We start from the raw sequence: 14,404 nt of genomic DNA, 5'->3' as shown, positions 1-14,404 counted from the left end.
CTTAACTGCGGCCTTCGATACGGTGGACCACAACATTTTGGTGCTTCGGTTGCAGCACCTAGTGGGCATCTCTGGTATCGCCCTGGACTGGTTCAAGTCCTATCTGGCAGACAGAACCATGTGCGTGAGCCTTGGTGCTTCAGAGTCCCGCTCTGCTCCGCTGTCATATGGGGTTCCGCAGGGTTCAATTTTAGGGCCCCTGCTTTTTTCTCTGTACTTGCTGCCCCTGGGTTCCATCCTGAGAAAGCATGGTATCTCTTTCCATTGCTATGCTGATGACAGCCAGATCTATGTGCCCCTAAAGAAGAAAAATGCTTTCTCTCTGAAACCACTTCTGTTATGTCTTGAAGACATTAAAGTCTGGATGTCCTTAAACTTTGAGGCAGTAATCCACGCCTTCATCACATCACGGCTGGATTACTGCAATGCACTTTATCTTGGAGTCAGCCAGTCCTCCCTCACACGTCTCCAGTTGGTCCAAAACGCTGCCGCTCGCCTCCTAACTGGAACACGTAAGAGGGAGCACATCACTCCCATTTTAGCCTCCCTCCACTGGCTGCCTGTGCATTTTAGAGTCCATTTTAAGATTCTTTTATTTGTTTTTAAATCTTTAAATGAGCTGCTCCATCCGTATGCTCCTGCCCGATGCCTCAGGTCAGCTGATCAGCTGCTCCTGGAGGTACCGAGGGCCAAGCGGAAGCTCAGAGGAGACAGAGCCTTTTCCACTGCCGGTCCGAAACTGTGGAACGACCTCCCGTTTCACATTAGACAGGCCCCTTCACTGCCCATTTTTAAAACCCGTCTTAAGACCCATTTTTACTCCCTGGCTTTTAACCCAGCATGAGACTCTGTTTCTAGTATTGTTTTATTGTTTTTATTATTTTAATATTGTTGTTGTTTATTTTTGTTTTTACATTGTTCTTGTGTTTTAAGCCTTGTTTTATTTTGTGTTGTACAGCACTTTGTTTCAGCTACGGCTGTGTTAAAAGGCTATATAATAAAGTTGATGAATTACTTGTGTTAACTGTGATGATAGGTCACGTAAAACCAGAGTTATGATAAATAATTCCCGCTATGCTTTTTCCTGAATATTGTCATCACGTTTGGAGTGCATTTAGTGCAGGAAGAAACAGTAAAAACAGAAGCAGGAAAGTGCTCGCTGGGGTTTTCACAGTGAAAATTCAATTTTTTTTCCTGCTCAGATTCTATGTTTTTTGTGTGATTGTAGGTCTAATGTGTAAATACACATAAGATGACTGTTTTAAACAGTTTTTAAGGTTAAAATATAAGGGTAAACTCCAAAGTAGTCAAAAACAGCCAATTATACCCCATGACCCCAGAGGGTTAAATGAAGACCATGGGGAAATGTCTTCTTCCCTCTGGATGGAGGTTTATGGTACCTTTTGCAGGACAAAGCATTACAGAAACAGCTTTGTCCCAGCTGCTATTGTTCATCTGGATAAGATTTAGCCAACTCATATATTTATTTATTTTCAATGGCAAATCTATTTACTGCAGTATTTTTAGGTTTTTGGTCTTTTCTATTGTCGTAGTATTAGCCTGAAGGTTTGAAGTTGGGGTTTTAGTAAAGTCCAGAGAGTTCTCCTTTCTCCCTTTTATTTTTTTTACCATGTCTATGTACATTTTGTTCAGTGTTTGTTTCTGACATAGATAACAATGGTAGCCCGCTCTATTTAACTGCTAAAAAATCTATCTAAGGGTTTCAATAAAGGAACTTGCCTTGAAATGAACAGCAGTTAGGTCTGTTAAACAAAATACATTTTACCTGTTATTGCAGTGATGTTGACTCCACTACTTCTGACGTTCTCAAACACAGAGAAGAGAGTGAATGTGTATTTAGTTCCAGCAGTGAGAGATGAGACTGTGTGAGTTACTGCTCCATTTCCATCTGGTGCACTGATGCTCGTCTCTGTACCATTAAACTGGAGAACAAATCTGTCATTGTTGTTCACTTGATTCCACTGCAGAGTGATACTGGTCTCATCTTGTGCTGATGGTCTGAAGCTTTCTGTGTTTTGAGGAGCTGACACAGAGAAAGAAGCAGTTTATTCATCCCATTAAATCATGATCCTTGCCTATTGAAACACTATGTTCCAGCATAATGCTGTTCATAATTGTACCTGGTACCAAGCCACCTTTGGACAAAGGTTGATGATTAACTTTATAGTCGTATCAATAGACCTACGACCGCATGTCTTGGACACTTGGCTGAAGAGTTGGGTAGATTTGTCAACCAATCACCACCTGGTGGTGAGTTGGATATGTTGGTGGGGAAGACTGATGGACAGACCTGGTAATCCCAAATGGGTATTGATGGTGAACTGGGAATGTCTAGAGGAGGCCCGTATTCATGAGATCTTCAACTCACACTTCCAACAGAATTGTTCTCATCTACCTATGGAGGATGGGGACATGGAATCTGAATGGAACATTTTCAAGACCTCCCTTGTGGATGTAGATTCCAAGAGCTGTGGCCTAAAGGATGTCGATGCCTGCTGTGGCAGTAACCCGAGGACCTGTTGGTGGACGCCAGGGAGAGAAGCCATCAAGCTGAAGAAGGAGTCCTTAGAGGCTTAGTTGTATCGGGGGTCAACTGAAACAGCTGACAGGTACTGACTGGCTAAAAGAGATGCAGCATTGGTTTTTACTTAACGTAAAACCCAGGCGTAGGAGGAATTTGGCGAGGCCATGGAGAAGGACTTTCAGGTAGCCTCAAGAATGTATATGCAAATAGTTTGGCGGTCCATCCCAGGTTGTTTTTGGCCTGGGTGGAGAACTGTTGACAGTTGCTGAGAATATTGTTAGGTGGTGGATGATCTTCTCAATCCGGTCAGTACGTCCTTCATTGAGGATGCAACGTCTGAGGATTTGGGGAAGACTCGTCCATCATCTTGGGAGAAATAGCCAAAGTAGTTAAAAAAAACTTCCCCGCATTAAGATGCAAAGAGTTGAGGAGATTCACTCTTAGATGCAGAAGGCTCTAGACATGGTGGGGCTGTCTTGGCTGACACGTCTCTTCAATATCACATGGAAGTCTGTGACAGCGTCTGTGGAGTGAAGGACCAAGGTGGTGGTTCTCATTTTTGAGATAGGGGAAGGGAGAGTGTGCTTTAAATACAGGGGGATAACACGACGCAGCCTCCCTGGGAAACTTTACAAAAGGGGTGATGGAGAGGAGGCTCCGATTGATTATCTGACGAGAGTTTCAGGGGAAGCAGTGTGGTTTTCACCCAGGTTGTGGAACAGTGGACCAGAGCATTACCCTCGCAGGGTGACGGAAGGGGTCATGGGAGTTTGACTATCCAATCTATCAGCATTTTGAGGATGAGGAGAGGGCTTACAACCGTTTCCCTCCTGGAACTGTTGCCTCTGCAACCGGACCTCAGATAAGCGGAAGATAATGGATGGGTGGATGGGTGGATGGCTGGCTATTCTAAAATTAGGTGATATATAGAAGCACGAATGATGGTGGTCTGAGGTAATATTCTGAGCGTAATTGTAGTTAAGTTAGTTATCTTACCAGTAGCTGCAGTGATGCTGACTCCACTGCTTCTGACGTTCTCAAACACAGAGAAGAGAGTGAATGTGTATTTAGTTCCAGCAGTGAGAAATGAGACTGTGTGAGTTACTGCTCCATCTCCATCTGGTGCACTGATGTTTGTCTCTGCACCATTAAACTGGAGAACAAAGCTGACATTGTTGTTCACTTGATTCCACTGCAGAGTGATACTGGTCTCATCTTGTTCTGATTTTCTGAAGCCTTGTGCGTTTTGAGGAGCTGACAAAAAATGAGAATTGAGTCATTTCTTTCTGATTGTTATACAGTACAGAGTAATGCGTCTTGCAACACTTTAAGAGTAGTCTGATTGGGAAATACGAAGGCTTTAAAGTCAGATAATTTAACTCTTGATAGGGAAATATAACTAAAATTCATTGACAAAAAAGTTATATATATTATATATATTTATTATCAATTATATCTCACCAGTGACAGCTGTAAGTTGTAGTCCACTGCTTTTGATGTTCTCAAACACACAGAAGAGAGTGAACTTGTAATTAGTTCCAGCAGTGAGAGATGAGACTGTGTGAGTTACTGCTCCATCTCCATCTGGTGCACTGATGTTTGTCTCTGTACCATTAAACTGGAGAACAAAGCGGACATTGTTGCTCACTCGATTCCACTGCAGAGTGATACTGGTCTCATCTTGTGCTGATGGTCTGAAGCTTTCTGTGTTTTGAGGGGCTGACACAGAAAAGGAATAGGTTTAATCATCCCATTAATTCATGATCCTTGACTATTAAAACTATCGCCTTTTACAGATACATGTTCCAAATTTTGTTGACAGTAAATGTAAAGTGCCATTACAAACACTATGTTCCAGCATAAAGTTGTTCATAATTGTACCTGGTACCAAGCCACCTTTGGCCAAAGGTTGATAATCAACTTTGAAGTTGTATAATTAGACCTACAACCGCATGTCTTGGACACTTGGCTGAAGAGTTGGGTAGATTTGTCAACCAATCACCACCTGTTGGTGAGTTGGATACGTTGGTGGGGAAGACTGATGGACAGGCCTGGTAATCCCAAATGGGTAGTGATGGTGAACTGGGAACGTCTAGAGGAGGCCCATATTCATGAGATCTTCAACTCACACTTCCAACAGAATTGTTCTCATCTACCAATGGAGGATGGGGACATGGAATCTGAATGGACCATGTTCAAGACCTTCCTTGTGGATGTAGCTTCCAAGAGCTGTGGCCTAAAGGATGTTGATGCCTGCTATGGAGGTAACCCGAGGACCTGTTGGTGGATGCCAGGGATGAGAGAAGCCATCAAGCTGAAGAAGGAGTCCTTTGATGCTTAGTTGTATCGGGGGTCAACTGAAACAGCTGACAGGTACTGAGTGGCTAAAAGAGATATAGCATTGTTTTTTACTAAACGTAAAACCCAGGCGTGGGAGGAATTTGGCGAGGCCATGAAGAAGGACTTTCAGGTAGCCTCGAGAATGTATATGCAAATAATTTGGCGGTCCATCCCAGGTTGTGTTTGGCCTGGGTGGAGAACTGCTGAGAATATTGTACGGTGGTGGATGATCTTCTCAATCCGGTCAGTACGTCCTTCATTGAGGATGCAACGTCTGAGGATTTGGGGAAGACTCGTCCATCATCTTGGGAGAAATGGCCAAAGTAGTTAAAAAAAACTTCCCCGCATTAGGATGCAAAGAGTTGAGGAGATTCAATCTTAGATGCAGAAGGCTCTAGACATGGTGGGGCTGTCTTGGCTGACACGTCTCTTCAATAGCACATAGAAGTCTGCGACAGCGTCTGTGGAGTGGCAGACCAAGGTGGTGGTTCTCATTTTTGAGATGGGGGAAGGGAGAGTGTGCTTTAAATACAGGGGGATAACACGACGTAGCCTCCCTGGGAAACTTTACAAAAGGGGTGATGGAGAGGAGGCTCCGATTGATTATCTGACGAGAGTTTCGAGGGAAGCAGTGTGGTTTTCACCCAGGTTGTGGAACAGTGGACCAGAGCATTATCCTCGCAGGGTGACGGAAGGGGTCATGGGAGTTTGACTATCCAATCTATCAGCATTTTGAGGATGAGGAGAGGGCTTACACCCGTTTCCCTCCTGGAGCTGTTGCCTCTGCAACCGGACCTAAGATAAGCGGAAGATAATGGATGGATAGATGGCTCGCTATTCTAAAATTAGGTGATATATAGAAGCATGAATGATGGTGATCTGAGGTAATATTCTGAGCGTGATTGCAGTTAAGTTAGTTATCTTACCAGTAGCTGCAGTGATGCTGACTCCACTGCTTCTGACGTTCTCAAACACAGAGAAGAGAGTGAATGTGTATTTAGTTCCAGCAGTGAGAGATGAGACTGTGTGAGTTACTGCTCCATCTCCATCTGGTGAACTGATGTTTGTCTCTGCACCATTAAGCTGGAGAACAAAGCTGACATTGTTGTTCACTTGATTCCACTGCAGAGTGATTCTGGTCTCATCTTGTTCTGATTTTCTGAAGCCTTGTGCGTTTTGAGGAGCTGACAAAAAAATGAGAATTGAGTAATTTCTTTCTGATTGTTATACAGTACACAGTAATGCGTCTTGCAACACTTTAAGAGTAGTCTGATTAGGAAATACGAAGGCTTTAAAGTCAGATAATTTAACTCTTGATAGGGAAATATCACTAAAATTCATTGACAAAAAAGTTATAAATATTATATATATTTATTATCAATTGCATCTCACCAGTGACAGCTGTAAGTTGTAGTCCACTGCTTCTGATGTTCTCAAACACAGAGAAGAGAGTGAACGTGTATTTAGTTCCAGCAGTGAGAGATGAGACTGTGTGAGTTACTGCTCCATCTCCATCTGGCGCACTGATTTTTGTCTCTGCACCATTAAACTGGAGAACAAAGCTGACATTGTTGTTCACTTGATTCCACTGCAGAGTGATACTGGTCTCATCTTGTGTTGATGGTCTGAAGCTTTCTGTGTTTTGAGGCGCTGACACAGAAAAGGAATAGGTTTAATCATCCCATTAACTCATGATCCTTGGCTTTTAAAACTATCGCCTTTTACAGATACATTTTCAAAATTTTGTTGACAGTAAAGGTAAAGTGCCATTACAAACACTATGTTCCAGCATAACGTTGTTCATAATTGTACCTGGTACCAAGCCACCTTTGGCCAAAGGTTGATAATCAACTTTGAAGTTGTATAATTAGACCTACGACCACATGTCTTGGACACTTGGCTGAAGAGTTGGGTAGATTTGTCAACCAATCAACACCTGGTGGTGAGTTGGATACGTTGGTGGAGAAGACTGATGGACAGACCTGGTAGTCCCAAAGGGGTAGTGATGGTGAACTGGGAATGTCTAGAGGAGGCCCGTATTCATGAGATCTTCATCCCACACTTCCAGCAGAATTGTTCACATCTACCAATGGAGGATGGGGACATGGAATCTGAATGGACCATGTTCAAGACCTCCCTTGTGGATGTAGCTTCCAAGAGTTGTGGCCTGAATGATGTTGATGCCTGCTGTGGCAGTAACCCGAGGACCTGTTGGTGGACGCCAGGGAGAGAAGCCATCAAGCTGAAGAAGGAGTCCTTTGATGCTTAGTTGTATCGGGGGTCAACTGAAGCAGCTGATAGGTACTGAGTGGCTAAAAGAGATGCAGCATTGGTTTTTACTGAACGTAAAACCCAGGCGTGGGAGGAATTTGGCGAGGCCATGGAGAAGGACTTTCAGGTAGCCTCAAGAATATATATGCAAATAATTTGGAGGTCCATCACAGGTTGTGTGTGGCCTGGGTGGAGAACTGTTGACAGTTGCTGAGAATATTGTCAGGTGGTGGATGATCTTCTCAATCTGTTCAGTAAGTTCTTCATTGAGGACGCAACGTCTGAGGATTTGGGGAAGACTCGTCCATCATCTTAGGAGAGATGGCCAAAGTAGTTAAAAAAAACTTCCCCGCATTAAGATGCAAAGAGTTGAGGAGATTCACTCTGAGATGCAGAAGGCTCTAGACATGGTGGGGCTGTCTTGGCTGACACGTCTCTTCAATATCACATGGAAGTCAGCGTCTGTGGAGTGGCAGACCAAGGTGGTGGTTCTCATTTTTGAGATGGGGGAAGGGAGAGTGTGCTTTTAATACAAGGGGATAACACGACGCAGCCTCCCTGGGAAACTTTACAAAAGGGGTGATGGAGAGGAGGCTCCGATTGATTATCTGACGAGAGTTTCGGGGAAAGCAGTGTGGTTTTCACCCAGGTTGTGGAACAGTGGACCAGAGCATTACCCTCGCAGGGTGACGGAAGGGGTCATGGGAGTTTGACTATACAATCTATCTGCATTTTGAAGACGAGGAGAGGGCTTCGAACCATTTCCCTCTTGGAGCTGTTGCCTCTGCAACCGGACCTCAGATAAGCGGAAGATAATGGATGGATGCATGGATGGGTAGATATTCTCAAATTAGGTGATATATAGAAGCACGAATGATGTTGGTCTGAGGTAATATTCTGAGCATAATTGCAGTTAAGTTGGATATCTTACCAGTAGCTGCATTGATATTGACTCCACTGCTTCTGACGTTCTCAAACACAGAGAAAAGAGTGAATGTGTATTTAGTTCCAGCAGTGAGAGATGAGACTGTGTGAGTTACTGCTCCATCTCCATCTGGTGAACTGATGTTTGTCTCTGCACCATTAAGCTGGAGAACAAAGCTGACATTGTTTTTCACTTTATTCCACTGCAGAGTGATACTGGTCTCATCTTGTCCTGATTTTCTGAAGCCTTGTGCGTTTTGAGGAGCTGACAAAAAAAAATGAGAATTGAGTCATTTCTTTCTGATTGTTATACAGTACAGAGTAATGCATCTTGCAACACTTTAAGATTTGTCTGATTGGGAAATACGAAGGCTTTAAAGTCAGATAACTAACTGTTGGTAAGGACATATAACTAAATTTCATTTACAAAAACGTTAGAAATATTATATATATTTATTATCAATTGCATCTCACCAGTGACAGCTGTAAGTTGTAGTCCACTGCTTCTGATGTTCTCAAACACACAGAAGAGAGTGAACGTGTATTTAGTTCCAGCAGTGAGAGATGAGACTGTGTGAGTTACTGCTCCATCTCCATCTGGTGCACTGATGTTTGTCTCTGCACCATTAAGCTGGAGAACAAAGCTGACATTGTTTTTCACTTTATTCCACTGCAGAGTGATACTAGTCTCATCTTGTCCTGATAGTCTGAAGCTTTCTGTGTTTTGAGGAGCTGAGACAGAAAAGGAGATCAGGGGTATGACGCTATATCTAAACTTGATTGTTGGAAAACATAATAGTTTGTAGATTTGGTTGTAACAACACATAACTGCCAGAAAATAGAAGTTGACAGACAGAGTATTTAAAGTTGATCATAAGCTTTTCATTTACACAGAGCCGGCCCAAGGCACATGCCAACTACGCGGTCGCTTAGGGCCCCCACGCCACCAGGGGGCCTCAGAGAGCACCGAGACGTTGTGATAAAAAAGTAAATATATACATGAAATTAAAATAACATTGAATAATTTAAACGAAATTGTATTACACCAGAAAAAAAAATTAATTTTGACAAAATACTAATACTAGGTTAATTTATGCCTCCTGTTGGCTGCTGCCACCGTTGGGCAAAATTATTTAAAGCGATACTCCGGAGTAGATTCCACCTGGGGTCTTTTGAACCGTGATATCCAGTCAAGTAGCCCACCCGCAGTTTTTTCGATATTGGCTGAACATCAGCTGAGTTACTGAGTTATCCCGAATAGCTTCGTACAAGGGTTAATGGATCCTGGCAGTATCTCCAAAATTACCACACTAAAATCACATGCCATGACACCAAACTTCTACAGTAGTACAAATATGGTCTGTACTCACAAAACGATGCATTTGGAAGTTTGAAAATAGTCCAGGAGTTTATTATTATCAACACAAGCCTGATAGCTTTTCTGCTGCTAAAGCTGCGTCGACGTCACTTCTGGGAGCTGGGAGCTTCAAAGTAAGATGAGGGTTGATCTACTACTGTAGACAACAAAGCAAGGCTGCTCAATTTCTTCATTGATAAAATAATTTCACAACTCTACAACATAAAAATTCATAAAAAAACATGTAGAATATAGCATATACTTTGTTGTCAATTGACCCCTCTCTGGTACTTCTAGGTAGGCAGAAAAATCCTGGTAGTTCTAGTGTTAATGGAGTCCGTTGTTCAAGAAACCAACTTGTACAGTGTGCAACTAAATCCAGCCAAGCCACTTAACCTTACAGTTGATGAGCTTGAACAGTTCCTTGGTACAGTAATGTATATGTCCCTCTTCCGCCTCCCAGCAACCTGAATGTATTGGAGCCGCAGTACACGTGTTGCCCAAGTTGCTGATGTGATGTCCCTTACGCGGTGGGAGACCATCAATCTCCATTTCAACGATAACAACAGCCACCCTACACGAGGGATGCCCAATTTTGATGAGCTGTACAAGATTCGCCCTCTCCTCGATCATATCCTGCCCAAGTTGAGAGAAATTCCAATGCAGGAGATGCTGTGTGTCGATGAGCAGATGGTACCTTTTAAAGGGAAACGCAGAATTAAGCAGTACCTACCCAGTAAGCCAAAGAAGTGGGGGTACAAACTTCTACTTCTTTGTGGATCCAATGGCATTTCATACAATTTGGAGGTGTATGTGGGAAAAGCTGTACATCCACCTGAATTGGCAGATATAGGGGCAAGTGGGAATGTGGTGCTTTGTTTAGCCGAACCAATCCCAAGACATCAAAATTTCAAGATGTTTTTCGACAACTGGTTTACCTCCGTCAAACTAATGCATGTGTTGGCGCAGCCAGGCATCCATTGTGTGGGCACGGTGCGCCTAAACTGCTTGCCAGGCAGTTGTATGGTGAAGGAAGAGGATCTGAAAAAGGCTGGCCGTGGGTCCTTCCAAGAAAAAAAAAATGGCATTAGTTGGCTCCACTGAGTTGTATGCCGTGAGGTGGTACGACAACAGGCCTGTTACCCTCCTCAGTACGTACCAAGGAGCTCAGCCCATGTCCCAGGTTGACCGATGGGACAAACGGCAACAAAAAGTAATTCAAGTGGCATGTCCTGCAGTTGTGTCAACATACAACTAACACATGGGGGGTGTTGATTTGCTTGATTCCGTTGTACCGCATACATATCAGGTAAAAAAAATGGTATCACCGCCTCGTCTTTCATTTGGTTGACTTGGTGGTGGTGACAGGCTGGCTACTCTATCGTCTGGATTGCATAGAGAGCGGGATGGCAAGAGGTGACCACATGGCCCTTTATGCCTTTAAATCCCAGATGGCACAAAGTCTGTGCCAATTTGAGAATGAGGGGAAAAAGAGAGGGTGACCCAGTGGAGTCACACACCAATGTGAGGAGAAGAAGAGGAGGCAGGGACCAACAGTGTCATGGTTTTCTCTGGTTTGTCAGACCCAAATGCAGGAAACTCTCAAGAGTTCGGATAGTTTGAAGTGTTTATTTTAAAAGTGAGGAAAATTGTTTTTCATGGAGTGGATCTTTCCAGGAAGTGAATTCAGTCAGGGGTTGGCACCACAGCGGCTGCAGAACAGGGAACTGGGACTGAAACAGATACACAGGTGAGTCTGGAGAAGGTTTTCTGAGCAGGATGAAGATGTCTGGAGACTTAAAGTTTCTTAGATGCGGATCCACTTTGGGGGGGGTAGATAAACACTGAGGGGTTTCTGGAGGTTGAGGGTTTGAATCCAGAGGGGTGTTCCAGAGCACGGTGGAGAGCGGACAGGGTTTGATCAGGAGCAGTAAGGAGAGCAAGGCTGCCAGTAGTTAATCAGGTCCAGGTCTTGGGAGAGTCTTCAGGTTTGTGTACTGGATACAAAGGTCCGAGCTTGGTTTCAGGAAACAGGAAAACCTTGGAAGCAAAAAACACAACAAGTAAGTTTTCAAGGTATCTCGATGGGTCTGTGAAAAGGTATTTCACAGGCTTGAAGTACCACTTATGGCAACAATCAGGCGCCGAAGGACTGACAGCGATCTCCTTAAATGCTCCTCCTTGATGATGGTAAGTTACTGCAGGTGTGCCTCGTCAGATGCCAGCCTCAGCCACCGTGCTCCTGACTACCACCTGGTGGAAGGAAAAATAACCACCACACTCCCAGAACCCCAACAGTACCCCCCTCTCAACGACCGCCTCCTGGCGGCCCAGACGAAGTGGATGGAAGAGAAGCCTCATAGTCGGTAATTAAGGAGGGGTCACAAATGAATGAACGGGGCACCCAGGACCGTAACCCTCCCAATCGACGAGGTACTGCCAGCCCCGACCCCGCCGATGGGAGTTCACGATCCGTCGGACCGAATACACTGGGTGCCCCTCAAAGACCCGGGCGGGAGGAGGGGGTTCGGCTGGAGGGCAAAGGAGACTGGTCTGGACGGGTTTAATTTGGGAAACATGAAAAGATGGATGGATACGGAGTGCAGGGGGCAAACGGAGACGAACCGCAGCGGGACTGATGACTGATTCTATTTCATAAGGACCAATATAGCGAGGGGCAAGTTTCCTGGAAACGGACTTGAAAGGGATGTCACGTGAGGACAGCCAAACCTTTTGTCCCGAGGAATAGTGAGGCGCTGGGACTCGTCTTCGGTCAGCGAAGCGACGATTCTGTTCTGTGGTGCGTTGTAATGTGGTGATGGTATTCTTCCAGACATTTTTGCAGCGACGGATGTGATGATGCACAGAGGTTACTGAAAAGTCCTTTTCTTCAGATGGGAAAAGTGGCGGTTGGTATCCAATAGAGATTTCAAACGGTGATAGACCGGTAGCTGAGGAAACATGCAAGTTGTGGGCATATTCTACCCATGATAGGTATTTGTTCCAATCAGACGGGTTGTTGTGGGAAAGGCATCGAAGGGTGGACTCCAGCTCTTGATTCATTCTTTCGGATTGTCCGTTAGACTGGGGATGGTAACCAGAAGTGAGAGAAGATTTAGCACCAAGAGCAAAACAAAACTGTTTCCATACCTGGGAAATGAACTGTGGGCCTCGATCAGATAGGATTTCCTGAGGAATGCCATGAAGACGGAATACATGACCGTAATACATGTTTCATGAGGAGCTGGGCAGTCTGGAAGGCAGATGGCAGTTTCCTGAGGGAGATGAGGTGACAGGCTTTAGAGAAACGGTCAATTATGGTGAGAATAGTGGTCATGCTCTGGGATAACGGAAGTCCTGTGACAAAATCGACAGCGATGTGAGACCATGGTCGTTTGGGAATGGGTAGTGGTTGTAATAAACCTGCTGGAGGACGGTGAGAAGGCTTGTGGCAAGCACACACGGGGCAAGCCGCTACGTACTCCTTGACGTCTTTGTGTAAAGATGGCCACCAATATTTTCGTGAGATGAGGGATATAGTACGACTGGAGCCTGGGTGAGCTGAGAACTTGGAACTATGAGACCAGTGTATCAATTTAGAGCGGGCAGCAGAAGGTACGTACGTTCTCTTAGGTGGGCCATTACCGGGATCAGGTTCAGACTGGAGTGCTTTCTGTATCATGTTTTCGATCTCCCAGGTTAGATAACCGATGGTACAAGTAGGGGGAAGGATGGGAGCAGAAACCTTGTTGGAGTCATCTGGAGAATACTGATGAGACAGAGCATCGGGTTTGGTATTCTTTGATCCTGGGCGATAAGATATTGAAAAGTTGAAACACAAAGACCAACGGGACTGACGTGAGTTCAAACGTTTAGCTGACTGAAGATAGGATAAGTTTTTATGATCCGTCCAGACCAGAATGGGATGTTCAGCACCCTCCAGCCAATGACGCCATTCCTCTAGTGCTGATTTAATAGCTAGGAGTTCGCGGTCGCCCACATCATAGTTCTTTTCTGCAGAAGACAACTTGGTAGAGAAAAAAGCACATGGATGCAATTTTCCGTCAGGGTCAGATCGTTGGGACAGGACTGCCCCAACTCCAGTGTCTGAAGCATTCACCTCCAAAACGAACTGTTTTAATGGGTCGGGTTGGATTAGGATGGGTGCGTGGGCGAATTTTTGTTTTAATGTGGAGAAGGCCAAGTTTGCTTCTGTGGTCCAAGTGAACGGTACTTTGGTAGAGGTTAGTGCTGTTAGGTGGGCGACGGTTTGACTGTAATTTTTGATGAATCGCCGATAGAAATTGGCAAAGCCAAGAAACCTTTGTAATTGTTTACGTGACTCTGGGACGGGCCAATCCACAACTGCTCTGATCTTTTCAGGGTCTGATCGAACCTGTCCGCTCTCGAGAATGTAACCCAGGAAGGAGACGGAGGACTTGTGGAACTCACACTTCTCGGCTTTGGCATATAGTCGATTTTCGAGCAGGCGTTTTAAAACTTGGCGAACGTGGTTCCGATGTTCGGACATGGTCTTCGAGTAGACAAGTATATCATCTAGATATACAAAAACGAAAACATTCAGGAAATCTCGGAGGACATCATTGACTAAGGCTTGGAAAACGGCGGGTGCATTAGAAAGGCCAAATGGCATAACTTGGTACTCAAAGTGTCCCAGGGGAGTCTTGAAGGCAGTCTTCCATTCGTCCCCTTGGCGGATACGGACGAGATGGTAAGCATTTCGCAGGTCAAGTTTTGTGAAAATGGTTGCGCCTTGGACGTGTTAAAAAGCTGAGGACAACAGAGGTAATGGGTATTTGTTCTTAACAGTGATTAGATTTAGTCCTCTATAGTCTATGCATGGTCTGAGTGATCCATCTTTTTTACTTACAAAAAAAAAACCCGGCTCCTAGTGGGGAGGATGAGTGTCGAATGAGTCCAGCAGCTAGTGATTCATTTATATATTT

The 14,404-nt window shown here is 44.6% G+C and overlaps 2 protein-coding genes across 2 annotated transcripts in view; both read right to left on the bottom strand.

Moving 5' to 3' along the window:
• Positions 1 to 4,418, bottom strand: part of LOC142369419 (fibronectin-like) — a 45,747-nt gene extending 41,329 nt beyond the window's left edge. The window contains exons 1-4 of the mRNA XM_075451783.1: positions 4,388 to 4,418; positions 4,007 to 4,264; positions 3,542 to 3,799; positions 1,787 to 2,044 (exon numbers count right to left, since the gene is read on the bottom strand). Coding sequence (XP_075307898.1) covers positions 1,787 to 2,044; positions 3,542 to 3,799; positions 4,007 to 4,264; positions 4,388 to 4,418 — 805 coding nt within the window. The remainder of the gene's footprint in view (positions 1 to 1,786; positions 2,045 to 3,541; positions 3,800 to 4,006; positions 4,265 to 4,387) is intronic.
• LOC142368687 (fibronectin-like) overlaps positions 1 to 14,404 on the bottom strand; it is a 104,187-nt gene that overhangs the window by 81,814 nt on the left and 7,969 nt on the right. The window lies entirely within an intron of this gene.

This window comes from Odontesthes bonariensis, chromosome 19 (assembly GCF_027942865.1).
Source record: "Odontesthes bonariensis isolate fOdoBon6 chromosome 19, fOdoBon6.hap1, whole genome shotgun sequence".
NCBI classification, from domain to species: domain Eukaryota; kingdom Metazoa; phylum Chordata; class Actinopteri; order Atheriniformes; family Atherinopsidae; genus Odontesthes; species Odontesthes bonariensis.
This window is presented reverse-complemented; position numbering and strand designations above follow the sequence as displayed.